At 31.4% G+C, this 14,588-nt stretch overlaps 1 protein-coding gene across 2 annotated transcripts; it reads left to right on the forward strand.

Moving 5' to 3' along the window:
- Positions 1-586: 586 nt before the first annotated feature.
- On the forward strand, positions 587-13,797 carry LOC118199112 (phospholipase A2 A2-actitoxin-Cgg2a-like). Of its 2 annotated transcripts, none has more exons than XM_035370908.2 (4): positions 587-745; positions 8,438-8,594; positions 11,129-11,256; positions 13,086-13,797. In XM_035370908.2, the coding sequence occupies exons 1-4, from the start codon at positions 673-675 to the stop codon at positions 13,241-13,243; spliced, it is 516 nt and encodes a 171-aa protein (XP_035226799.1). In that variant the 5' UTR covers positions 587-672; the 3' UTR covers positions 13,244-13,797. The 2 variants fall into 2 exon arrangements, with proteins under 2 accessions (XP_035226799.1, XP_035226800.1); XM_035370909.2 differs by having other exon boundaries at positions 13,089-13,797.
- The last annotated feature ends 791 nt before the right edge of the window (positions 13,798-14,588 follow it).

Raw genomic sequence — 14,588 nt, forward strand, 5'->3', positions numbered from 1 at the left:
GGAAACTTGGCTCGTATTCACATTACACATGACGAAAACAACGAAACACTTCCATACACAAAACCCTCTCGCTTAGCTTGACCCCAGATCAGATTTCCAATATTAAGCTGTCTTAACAACTCAACCATTGATGCATACATACGAAGACGAAAAGAATTTGATTAAATTACTATTTTTAAGACGTTTTTCAGGATCAAAACTGGTTATTGAGCTGCCGTATCTAAACTGTGCCCAAAAGAGATTGTAGATTTTGGGGTCATATTCCTTAAATAATAAACGACTGAAAGTTCATTAAGAGACGATTAGCTTTCGATCTTCTTGATCATGATGTTACTAAATCTCCACTGTTTTAATTAAAGGGGAGTTAGATAAATTTTGACTCATTTAAGGAAAAAGAAGTTGTTTACTTCCTCGTGAGATACGAATTATTATTTAAATCGGAATCTGGATCTAACTTAAATTCAGAAGCGCTTATTTGTAATCAGAACATCTGTTCTTGTAAAAACATAGTTATTATTTTTTTCCCTTTGATATTAGTTTACTCTACAGTCAGTTAAATTAACGGATCCCATTTCTTCCCAACACTCAATTCGAATCAATACTGCGTGACGCAAGACATCCAGCCGTTAACGCAAGCGCAGTCGATTTTTACCTTCGAAGGAAGAAACCGAAATGTCGACTACCGGTTGGATCTTCCTTGGAATTCTCTTTTCTAGCCCTTTTATACAAGCGGCTAAGCATAAAGGTAATTTTAATATCTTTTATTTTCCTATTTCTAATGAAATTGATTCAAATAACAAAAGAATTTGGCATCATTTAACGCATTCAAAACAATCGAATGAAAAGAACTCAAAATTACGAAGCTGAGGTGATAAATTTTACAGTTTGTTTATCATGATCTTGATCTGATAAATGACTTTTAACATTTGTTGGGACGTTAACAAGACTCATTGCTTGTATTTACCAGTCGGTTATCTCTTAGTTTATCAGTTACCTGTTTTAAAATATTACAACTGACGAACTCAATGCGTATTTACTTTAGTGAACATACTCATCATTATTTATATCGATTAATTTTAAGATATGATTATTCAAGAAGTGGTATAATTTATATTAAAGGTTCGTTATATCATTTTTAAGATAAGATTTCATAATTTTATATTAATTTCTGTTAAAAATGCATAATTTAACAGTAACAAGATATTCTTAGTTTCGATTTTGATGCTCAGAAATAATAAATAATAATAATAATTTCGTAATTATTAATAATAATTTCGTAAATAATAATTTCTGGCAAGTCTGAAAAATTCAGTTCTGAATTTTTTTTTTTTTTTTTTTTTTTTTTTTTTTTTGCATATTCCAACTGATAAACATTAAATGAAAAAGCTAGATAATTAGCTACATGATTGGCTTCTACTCAATCTAAACCGCTTGATTGGCTACACAGAGCAAAGCCGAGGCTATAATATCAATATAATCTAACGGAAGTGGCTAGCATACAAATGTTCAGCTACAGGAGCTGCTTTCAAACACTCGACATAAATTTGAGACTAACTCTTCTACTGCGACCTCTTAAAATCTGCTACTTATATACAATTCCCGAACTCACTTAGATTTGCATATACATAATTTAAATTTGCATTCAGGCAGGAAATTGAAATCAGAAGGAAAAGTAAAGTTTCTTAAAATAAAAATAATTGGTTAGGACAAAATAAGGTATTTACAAATATTGAATTATATGATTGTTTCACTGAATTCTTTACATGAAATTTATTTTATACAGAATGTAACTTACATCAGTAACTTCTATTACAATGAAAAAATATAGAGGGGAGAGGCTTTTCCCTAGGCTTCTAATTTTATAAATAGGGCGCAGTTTCATGCTATATATTATGTTCGGCTGCATAGACAGGATAGTGGTTAGTAACTTTGACTGCTATACTGTGTTTTGTGATTTGATAAATTAATGTGGTATAGTTGTTAGTATATTGCAAACTGGGTTATGTTCTTAAAAAATTCTTTTCAACTCCTGTGGGTACTTTTTATTCTAAGGGTTCGAATGCGAATTTAACCAATTACTACGTTTTTGCAAAATATTAGTGTATGTAAATCTAGTTTATTTTCTTAAAGTAATGTTATAAACGTTTTAGGAATTCAGAGAAGCAAAAATCTAATTCTTGTAATATTAATTAGGCGTTAATGATTAAATATGCTGTCAGAGAAGAAATCTCATAAATCTTGCCAATTGTAATTATTAGTTCCTATTTTGCAAACAAATCTTCATTAAATATTATTTAGTATTTATATGATTCGTGCTTTCTTCAACAAATTGTTTTTTATCATCATCACCATCCAAGGCCGTCTTAAGGAATTCGGCGCCCAAGGGCTACTAAAAATAATGCGCCCTTCTTCCTAAGAAAATACACAGAATGGCAAATGGGAGTCGGAAAAGTTATACAAAACAAAAGTGTCAGAACTAGAAAAAAACTATTTATTACTTTTATAATAAACTGTTATCTTTATTGTAACTTTTCTTTAAAGTCACTTATTTAAAAGATGGGTATAAATGTTTACCCAGATTTGAGGGGATTATCTCAATAATGACAGTTTCGATCAGTTTTTAGTCTAATCGTTAGAACTTGATCGGAACTATTATATGATTCTCCATCAGTGCATAACATAAACAAAAATAAAATTTAATTAAATAAAAAAACCATTTAAGAACAAAAACACACCTTAATCTAAACAAATGTAACTTATATATTTACTTTCCTAGCTTTTCCTTTGGCAAACTGATCAATAATATCACTAGTATTTAAATTTTCAAATAAATCTCTTTCAATAGACAAAATACTTAAATCATTGAGTTTACTCTGTCCCAAAGAAGATCGTAAGTAATTCTTTTGATTGCTGAAAATGATCTTTCGCCACTGCAGTTTGTTGTGGCAATACTTAAAAATATGCGCAGTGCTGTGGTTACGTTTGGAAATGTAGATTCAATTCTTAACTCGATTATTGTCTTTAAACTTAGTTCTGCGATAGATATATTTTCGGTATTTTCCAATAAATTCACATGTTTAAAATGTAGGCATTCTTCAATAAAGTTGTTTTCTAAATCATTCTGATATATTTCGCACAACTTTGCAGCATTATTTCTAATTATGTCTTCATTTATATTTTTTAAATTAACTAGAAACCCAAATGTTGAATAAATGTCAACATATGCACATTTTCTCTTTTGTACTTCTGCTAGAATTTTATCAATAATAGCATAATATGTTTTTATGCGGAATTCGTCATTTGCATCAAGTTGCACTTCTTCCGACGTATTTTCGTCGAACTGTCTTTTTCTTTTCCGTAACCGTTTGTATTCATAACAGCCAGATAATTTTATACCTTCCGATTTGTAAAGGTTAAACGAATCTATATTTCGTTTCGATTGTACAAATTTTTCTAAAGAAGCATATAATGAAACAATGCATTCAATTGTAATATCAACTTTTTGAAGCGATATATTAGTTTTATTGATGGTTTCCAATATTTCACTCCAAAATGCTATCATAATAGCAGTTTCCAATGAGTTGAACTCATTTAACAACCCCTGGGCTTCAACTTTTGTTGCAGGCTTTTGAAAATTGTCTTCGTAAAGTTTAGTTAAAGCATTTTTAAAATTTTCATAGCCCGAAACCACTACTTTCACTGAATCAGCTCTTGCTGACCAACGAGTGTCGCTTAATTTTTTGGGAACTTTATTTTTTGCTGTTAGCGTATTTTTTAAAATTTCCCATCTTGATGTTGATGCGGCAAAGAAATTGTATAAGTTTTGTAGAGACAAAAACAATTTAGTTGCTTGTATGCAGCATTCAGCTGCCGATTGTCCAATTAAATTTAAAGAATGTGCCGCACAAGGCACGTAAATGGCAAGATTATTTCTAGATTTAATGCGTGCTTGGAGGCCGTTATATATACCCGACATATTAAAGGCATTATCATAAGATTGTCCTCTACAATCTTCCAAACTAATATCTAAATCAGATAATAGCTTTAAAATACAGTCTTGCATTTCTGAGCTCTTATGGCCAGTATTCTCCAAAAATTTTAAAAACCTTTTAACGGGTGTCCCATTTTTAATGACATATCTTACGACAATGGTTAATTGATCCATATGGGAAATATCGGGCGTCGAATCTATTATAATAGAGCAATATTTTGCCTCTTTTAGTTCCGTGATAATAAAACATCTAACATTTCTGCCCAATATTTTTAGAAACTCATCACAAATATTTGCAGATAAATAAGAAATATTCCCAGTACCTTTATTTGCAAAATTAAATATATGTTGTTGCAAAATAGGGTCAAATTTTGCTAAAAGTTCTAAGCACCCTAAATAATTCCCATTATGTTTATCACCAATAGTTTGATTTTCTCCCCTAAAAGCCAAACCCCTTGAACTTAAAAATTTTATGACTTCGATGATACGTTCTAAAATATTTTTCCAGTAATTCGTATTTTTTTCCATTGATATAATAGAATAATTTTTGAAATATTCCCATTTTTCTGTAGATCTGTTCACAATTATACCGGTGTTTTCTTTATGAAGGGCTGAATTTTCATGGTCCGAAATTTTTTCACTGTGTTTCCAATCGTTAAAACCTGCACTAAATGGATTATTGGCACTACCAAACAGTTTGCAAGGGATGCAATATACTTTTCCTGAAGTATTTGAGTATAAAAGCCAGTTTCATTTTTGTTGTTTTCCGTTTTGTAAACGTCTATAAAATATCATTTTTGTAGCATACCTGCTGTGATTTGTAGACCACTTTAGATGCAGAAAAGTCTAGTTCTTGAATATCTACCTCTACGTTAGATATGTTCTTCATTATATCTATAATTTTATCTTCGCTTAATCTTCCCCATAATGCTGGATCAGTATAATTAACACTCAACATATTACTAAGTTCATCTTCATCTAAATATTCTCTTTCTTGATCTTCTGGCTGTGGCTGTTCCATGTTTTGTTGTTTCTGGTCCTCTTCTTTTTCTTTCACATTTGATTGCTGGGCATTATTGTCATACTGTTGTTGATTTTTTTCTTTTCCCTCTTTGTGTTGCTCATCCTCTGTAATATCCATAGAAAGTGTTTCGCCTTTTTTAAAGAAATTTGTTAATGTAGGCATTTTTTCCAAGAGAGCTTTTTGCCTCGCCTCTTTCTCTTCTTTTAATTTACGGTTGGCGGAACCAGATAATTTTTTTCGTTTATGTTCCATGGTTAGTCTTCCTACATAACGGAATAAAAAATTGTTATAAAACTGTTAAATATGTATATATCATTATTAATTAATTTTTAGCTAACATATACACTAGTGGACAAAAAAACGCATAATGAAAAAAATGGCATTTAGCAACATAATATTTATTAATTTTAAAAGGTTAAAAAATAAATTGGTTTTTTTTTTCTCATTTTATATTTAAAAATATATTTACTTTAAGGTATAAAGAAATTAGGTAGTATATTGAACGGTTTATAAAAATCAAAATGGACAAAAAAAATGCATATTGTTTAATTAATACCTTGTATGCCCGCCCTTTGCTTTAAAAAGTGCTTCAGCTCGATCTGGCATACTTTCGACCAACTTTTTGCAGAAATCCGGATCAATCTTGTCCCATTCTTCATGCGTTATCCTTTTTAACTCAGTGTTTTTTTGGCTGTCTTTCCCTTATTCTTGTTTTCAGGTGAGTCCAGAGATGTTCTATTGGATTCATATCTGGTGATTGGGATAGCCAGCTTAGCACAATAATCTTCTTATCTCTGAAATATTCTCTTGAATGCATTGAACGATGCTTTGGATCGTTATCTTGTTGGAATTCATATCCATTAAGACCCATTTTTGAAGCTGACAATGCAAGACAAGAGTCGATTATCCTAGTATATTTAAGGGAATCCATATTTCCCTCAATGATCGTTAACATTCAAGTGCCATTAGAGCTAAAACAACCCCAAACCATAATATGCCCTCCGCCATGTTTAACAGTAGGCTTTAAATTTTTCAAATTATATCTTTCCCCTACCTTACGACGCACATATCTTCGTCCATCTGATCCAAACAAGTTTATCTTGGTCTCATCTGACCAGATTATGCTATTCCAATGCTCTTGAGTGTAATAAACCCATTTCTTAGCATGCTCATATCTGCTTAAAACATTTTCAGGACTTAAATATGGTTTAGAACAGGCAACTCTGCCAGGCAAACCTATAGAACACAATCCACGACGAATTGTTCTAGATGAAACACATTTTCTTTTTCTGTCATTTAATATATTTTTCAATTTATTTGATCCTAATTTAGGATCTTTTGAGATTTTGCTTCAAAAAAGTTAAATCACCTGATCAGAGTGACAACTTTCGGCCAGATCCCGGTTTTCGAGATGAAGACCCTCTTTAAATCATGTTCGTTCCTCACTTAAAGCACAGTGTCAAATCCTATAACAACGTACTCTGATCAACGATCTTTCTAATTTGCTCCTAAAATTTTACTGGACAATTTCCAATAATTATGCCTTCCAAAAACGTTAGAAGATGCTTTTAAGAATCTTAAAAGTTCTGGCGAAAATTTCCGTTAGTTCAGTACACGCGTCTCAGAATCAAGAATATACTACCCTAAGACTTCTTTAGCTGATTTTATCCCCAGCAAGGAATCAAGGGAGTTAACGTTTGCACTTTCAATTGCTCCACATGAATCCCCCGAGGTTCTTCTACAAACTACATTACAGTTTTGAACCGTACGTGACCAGTAGATCCAATGTAGTTATCTCACTGACAGTAATAAATGGAACTGAATTTCTTACTTAACAATTCTGGAAATTGTTGATTGATTTACGGAGTATATTTTTGCTAACTCCATTTGGCTCATTCCTGACTCGTGGAAAGCTACAATTTGAGCCTTGTCTTCAATTGATAATTGCTTTGACATGGATGCACTGAATCATAGAATTTTTTTATGTTTTTTGGCGGGAAAAGGCAATTTTTTTTAATATGCATTTTTTTGTCCACTTTTATTTTTATAAACCGTTCAATATACTACCTAATTTCTTTATACCTTAAAGTAAATATATTTTTAAATATAAAATGAAAAAAAAAAACCAATTTATTTTTTAACCTTTTAAAATTAATAAATATTATCTTGCTAAATGCCATTTTTTTGATTATGCGTTTTTTTTGTCCACTAGTGTATGTAAAAGGAAAAGCACTTACCTTAGGAAGATAATAATATAATTTAATAATTTCCACTTAATTTTCAATTTTTAATTCACCTTATTCAGTCGACAAATACTAAAATTATATCAATTTTACTTTTGTCGTGCAATCTATATTAAGGTACGCATCAGTGACCCCTTTATGTTCCTATCTTTTATCAGGATTGTTAAAATAATACAATTTACGTTTAGATAAATGAATATGCCCTGCCGACGCGGTGAGTATACGTAGGTGGTCTTATATTAACTCCAGTATAGCTCCGACAGTTCAAATGCGACTGAAACAAAAGTACGATCGGTAGGGTGTTATTCCTATTTCGCGTTTCCCTTCTCTATCTATCGTTTTTCATCACATTTGGAAGAAATAAAAATCAGTTTAATATTTTAAGAAGTGTTTTAATTTAAAAATAAGTAAAAACTAATAAAATGAAAAATAAATTTTTACTATATCGCATATAAAAAATTGCCGCCTCAAAAGGCTTGCGCCCTGGGGCTATAGCCCATTTAGCCCTGTGGTTAGGGCGGCACTGTCACCATCATTGTTATTAGCCCAAAGGGCGTTAAGCCCATAAGGGCTATTTACTTTTTTGCCATTTTGCGTCGAATTACTATAAATGGCGTATCACTTTTCAAATTGTTGCCTGCAAAATATTATCGTCCTGCAATATATTTAACGAAATTAAATAATGAAGAATGTGCAAAAATGTATGTATATTTCTCGCATTATGATAAAACAACGGTACATAGAACCATCAAATTTTGAATACCGTAATCCTCCACCCGAATATGGGCATCTGGAAGCCAAAATTTGGGTTTTTTTTTTTTTTTTAATTATTATTATCTCTTTCATATTATGTAAAACTTTAGCGAATTTTTGATTAAGAAACTCAACCGATTTCAAAGCGTGCAATGGCAACACTGTACGGGAAAAAAAAAAAAAAAAAAAAGCTCCAGCGCTTGAGACTGTGTGTCGGAAATTCTAAAGATATGCTCTTTTTAAATTATTTCGTCATGTTGCTGTTGAATTGAATTTTATGGTTTCAGTGCGAAGAACATAATATTTAATAAAGCTAACACACAAAGCGTTTAAAAAAAAGCCCCCTTTGGGCGTAATGTAAAATCTAAAAGCTTTCAGATTTTTTAAAATTATTATTATTGTTATTATTAATGCTGCTGTTTTCAGATGAGACAACCGGTGGAACGAAAAGGCATCGGCGTAGCCTCACAGATTTAAATTCCATGGTTCAGAGCATCATCGGACGCGAAGGTTCTGACTTCATTGGTTACGGAAACTGGTGTGGATTGGGAGGATCGGGTCGTCCAGTTGATCCAGTCGATGAGTAAGCATCCATTAAAGTTGTAAAAATCAACGAGTTCTGTAAATATTAATAGCAACAGTTTTATCCTGAACATTCAACAGTTTTATCCTGAAAATTAACTATTAACACACAGTTCGTTGACACAATAATTTTTTACATATTTTTTTTTTCAGGAGAAATGAACTTGATCGCAATATTTCTGGTCATTTTGAAATATCCCCCCCCAATGCGATACAGTTTGCTAACTAAACATGGAAATGGCAAAATGTCACGGTCATTCGGCAGTTTTATCACTGAAAACATTGCCCTTGTCGCACAACAGTGGTGCTCAAACGACATCTGCGAGAACGTTCTTTCTCATCTTTGAATGAGAACGCCGGAGAGACACATTCGAAGTTCCTCTGCCACCAAGCCCTCGAGACAGTTTTGGCGAGTGTTTTAAGTGCCTCCTTGCCGCAGAAACATTATACACTTATAAACACCCATACCTTTTGAAGCCATACCTTATGAAGACTATGCCAGTCGGCTTCTCTATCACCAAAAGTGCAGCTTTATTTAACTACAGCTTGGCTGTATTTCTTTAAAGAAAGGGCAAAAACATTTTTTATGACAAATTTAAGCTCAGCTTTATTAATTAGTCAAAAATAAAGCTGTAGCAAATAATTTTTATGCTGCAGTGGGTAAAGGAAGTATTAATAATACATTTTTTAAATAATTTATTTGTTGTAATTATTTGTACGTATTTGTTTATATACCTATTTTATCACATTTTAGTCGAAAAATTTTAAGTGTAGAGCTATTTGCATTCTGCTGACAACTCTGATAGAACTGAAAATTTGGAGCGTATTCAGTTGGCAGTTGTCAAAACTAAAAACTGCTAAAACTAAAAACTTTTGAAAGTCATAAGGAACTTTGAAAAGGATGTAAAGCTCAGAAAGAATATAGATCTAGAAATATTTACTCGTCCTCTTTTACGATTACGTTGTGTAAGGAAACATAGGGTTTATTTCGATGTGCTTTCTGAGTTCACCCATGGTCTCCTAAAAAAAATACTATGATTGTACGGCTGGATTTCTTCCTCCCTCCCGGTGAAAGTAAATTTTAACCTGTGTATTTTTACCACTAAAATTTACCTACAGCACTTTTTACTCAGCTAAAGTTAAAATGTTGTTAGCATTGTTCTAAGGCCATCACTGACATCCGACAAAGATGAAATCAAAATCAGCGTTATCTACACCATCGTGTCAAAAACATTCGACAATGCTTCAAGGTGTGCAACCTGAAATAGATTAGAGACTGGCTGCATGATGAAAATATCTGATGTGGACGACAGAAGACTTCTTGTACGGCCTATTAAATTATACACATTTTTTGTTGCATTTCATTTAAACTTATTTCCTCGAACTTCATTAGAGATAGTATATTTCTCAGTCAATCAAGTCAGTCCTCACTTAGCGGCAAGGCAAATATACATAAATACTCAAAGCATCTTCATCAAAAATTGTAAAATCCAGAAAAGCCTAAAACACCAAATACAGTTTAAAAAAATATTCAGTTAAAATAATAGTTTCTACGCAAAAACAAGCAATTCGGCTAGCAGGCAAGAAGACAAATTTTTTGCTGAACAAAATTAGTTTACTTTTGGTCCCATTCTGCAAAAAGACTCTGAAGATGGTGCACCCAACACCTTACCCTGCTAAAAGTCCTTACCCGGCTTTTATTTTCGCAGTCTTTGGTCGCAATCATCTACTTCCAGTTAAAGAAGTGTTTTAAATGACGATATTGACCACCATGTTTAATTTCAAAATTTGCAGTTTTTGATTTTGTTTTCAGCTTGCCTTCAGAGATGGGTTTATTAATTGAAAATAATTCCACGAAATAAGTTTAAATGAAATGCAACAAAAAAATGAGTATATTTGATATTAAAATATAGCCGTACAAGGAAGTCATGTGATGTCCACATCATATTTTTTATTTCACCTTCTACATGGCTATCACCGGCCGAGGTGTCAGGCCGCTCGACACTGATAGTTCACACGGGTTCAGATACCGTCTTGCATAGGAAATTTTTGGCTTTCTTCATGTGTAACACAAATACGCCAATACTTCTTGAAAGCCGTCTACAAAGTCATTCATTCCTTTGGACAGCCCTCGTTAGTTTTGCCATAATCGAATTCAATGTCTTAGGCATGTTGTGCGGTATACTGAGGCTCTAATAAACAGCTTTGGGTCTAGTCTCAATGTTATTTTAAAGGAGACCCATAAAGACAAATTTCTTTTCTTTTATAGAGAAAAAACATAATAATGAAAAAGAAACTTTTTCAGATCTCTGATCAGGCTTTGTTTTGTATATTCATATCCATGGGTTTCTTGGGCATGTAATATCATGTCTCTTCAATATCTTTAAAAGCTATCTACATCCATATTAATGTAAATTCTTTAATTAATATTAATATGAATTTATTTTTCATTATATATTAATTCTTTAATTAATTATATGTGATTTTTTGTGACAGTAACTATATAACTGTTGCATAACAGATGTTAACTTTCAGGTGTTGTGAAGTCCACGATATGTGCTACGTTTTAGCTAGTGAAGGCCCTTGCAAGGATAAAGGAGAAAAAGGAGTATATCAGATAGAATACCAATGGAGTAAGAAAAGCGATGGCACAGCATCTTGTAGTAAGCATAATCACTCATTCGAAACCTGCTGATATTTCTGATAGAAATACGATATAAATTATATATGAAAAAAAAAAAGTTTCATTGAAGAGACCTTCATTTACGTTTTACATTCCAAATTTTCCTTTTAAGTAATGCTACGATTCGAAATCTTGTCTCCAAAGAAATTCGTCCAAGGAAATTCAATTTTATGCGACTTCTAAAATCAAATTTTTCGCCTCGCATTTATTTATTTATATATTTTTTCATTAGGGGAAAGTACTTTAATTTAGATAATTTTGAAAAAATGCGTTCTAGCCATATTTGCATAATACAGTAATAGTTTCTGTTCAAAAGATCTTTAACTGAATTCCTTAATATTTTTATACCAGTTTTTTACAGAGAAATTCTAAGCAAGCAAATTACTAATAAAATTACAATTTTAGAAATTATTAATTATCTTTTAGAGAATTAGTAAATTTCATTTTGTGTATTTTTACTAAAAATGTGACCAAAATTTCTCATAATATGAAAAGCCTGTCTTACATTAGTTGTTTATTAAACTGTAACTAACAGATGAACAGATAGCTGCGCGGTCCTTTTGAAACACCTTACACATATAGTAAGAGAACTTGATGAGAGAGTATAAATATTACACAAAATTTAGCATTTTAAAGTCAAAATTCTCATTCAAAACTTTCCTAAAATTCCTAAAATTTAAAAAGTATTAATTCTTTGACAGTGCAGCTTTCAGTGCTTGTTTTAGCCAAATAATAGAATTACTTTATCAATACTATTGTATATTTTAGATTAGGAATAGCGAACCTTCTAAGATAAGAAATACCGTATTTATTCGCATAAAACCGTATTATTATCGTATAAAAAGGTAAATACGGTAATTTTAAATATTTGCCCTTTTATACTAGTGTTATGGTACGAAATCAAGAGGGGAAAATTTTGCGAATAATTAAATTTTCGAAGGAAAGAATATAATAAAGAACACAACAAAAATTTTAAGAATGTAAAAAATTCGTGTAACAACATAAAAAATTTGTTTGAAATGAAAATTACATAATTTGGACATAAAAAAATAAGCATAATAAACATTTGAATATAAAAAATTTGAAAAAAGAACCTAAAAAGTTGTTTGTTAACAACATAACAAAGGAGTAGTAGTCATGGGTAAAATACCGGTAACTATCATAATACTATTGAGTTAGAAGAGATCTACATTCCAAAAAGATTACGGAGATAACTATAGTAATATATAATACATGTAACGGATCTTCATTTATGTATCCTGTTACTCGAATTTTACCGGCTGTTATTATTTTCCAATACTACTTCCTAGGCCTCAGATCATTTAATGCTGCTCAGTCTTCTGGCAGGTCGTCGCCATCGTTTTCGCCACTATTCAGTTAGCTTTTTACATGCAATAATCTTCAGAACCATTATAAGCATTCGATATCACCATTTTCTTGAAGCTCTTCACTATTATTGTTTTATCATTCAGAACCCATGCACTCAAAAATCCATGAGCAAACAATCTGTAGGATGAAAACAATCACTAAGTGGACGAATCCATTTTAAAATTTAGGGAAGCTCGTTTTAAACAGATGAGGAAAGGGGAAATTGAATTAATAATTAAAAAAAAAAAAAATTCAAAACCTTGCGCTGAAAGGCTAAGGGAGAAAATACGCGAATAAATTCGGTATTTCTTCCCAGTTATCTCAAAATGGAAGAAAAAAAGTGAAATATTTTATAATCTGTCTTAGAGATTTATGAGTAATATTGGAATTAGTATTTCATGTTTGAGACTTCAGTAAATTCAGTGTCCTCTTTTGTTTCAGAAGAGAATGTAGACAGGTGTCCGGACAGTATCTGCTTGTGCGATGCTCTGTTGACGAATTGCCTGAAAAATAATCTGGACAGCTATGACGAGAAGAATTTGCACAAGCTGGACTTCCTAGAACTGTTTCGAGAAGCCAACTGGCTTACCGAAGATTGACGAAAGCAAGAACGCAGATTTTGGCTGTTTGTACCAGTTTTCAAACTATGCCTAACTGCTAGTGATATTTTAATGTTCATCGAACGTGCACGTCAACGAATTAGCGTCCAACTGTATTTTCATCTTCGCAGTATCTAAAGTTACAGAATTATTTATTTTCTGAAACCTCAATTTATATTAACCACTTCAGTCTTTCCGACTGCTCGAAGCCTGTACTTTGCCACATCTTAAATTGACGACTGTAGTGTATTTAACTTTTGGATGTGCAATTAGTTACTTGTGATGGCACATTACCCGGTGATCTGTCAGAGTATGGATTCTAAATTTATATCTCTATTATATATTATATATAACTTATTACGCTATATTCCCACCGATTTATAAAATATTTTTCTTGATGTGATACAAGTTACTTAAATTCAAGCATTTTACATTATGTTTTTTAACAACAGAAAATCTCGATATTTTTTCGTCAGATCTATCTTTTCTCTAAACACTTATGTTCATAAAATTTATTTATGGAAATATTATTAAATAAAGTTATTCTAAATTTATTTCTTTTTTTTTTTACAGATAAAATTTAATACACGTGCAAATACATGGAATTTTTTTAAAAAATATTTATTGGTTTTAAAAATATTTTTAAAAAAGACGAGAATTTTAACTTATTGTATTTTTACACGAAGAATATTTTACATCATACCAGAGTTAATGATAAAAACGGAAAATTAAGGTGAAAATAGATAAGCCCTTCAAATGAGATCATGACTGAATAGATGTACACTTTGCTCCCCCCCCCCAAAAAAATGGGACACTTCTGTATCTTCCGTTCTGCTGGGACGATTGACGAAATTTAACTTGCATTTTTCATGTCTCGAAAGCGCGACTTAGAATATATATTAGATTTATATATAGCATTGTTCTAATATAGGTATTCTGACACAAAATTGGACTTTTTTTTTAAATGACATAACGATTTTTTTCCGTATTTCGATTCCACCACTCAGATTATGCCTAAATATTAAATTTTGTAAAGTTTGATGATAAATTTTAAAATTAGTCTTGGTGCACTTTTTTCAGTTTGCGCCAAGAATAATTCACTTGGCGAAATTCTTAATTTATGGTATTCATTCTTTCAAATAATTTTAATAAAGTACGTAAACCATATTTGGCGTTATTAAGGCTTATAACAAATATGCCAAATTTCAAAACACTCCGATATGTAAATTCACGTATATCTTCGGAAATTTTTAATAAAAAATTCTAATTTTGTGCAGGTATGACTAGAAATACATCTACTTCAAGATGATGGTGAAAATTTTATAGGTTATTATTCAAAATTTTT

Source organism: Stegodyphus dumicola, chromosome 7 (genome assembly GCF_044657685.1).
Source record: "Stegodyphus dumicola isolate Sdum_Otavi_A_Nest chromosome 7, ASM4465768v1".
Classification (NCBI taxonomy): Eukaryota; Metazoa; Arthropoda; class Arachnida; order Araneae; family Eresidae; genus Stegodyphus; species Stegodyphus dumicola.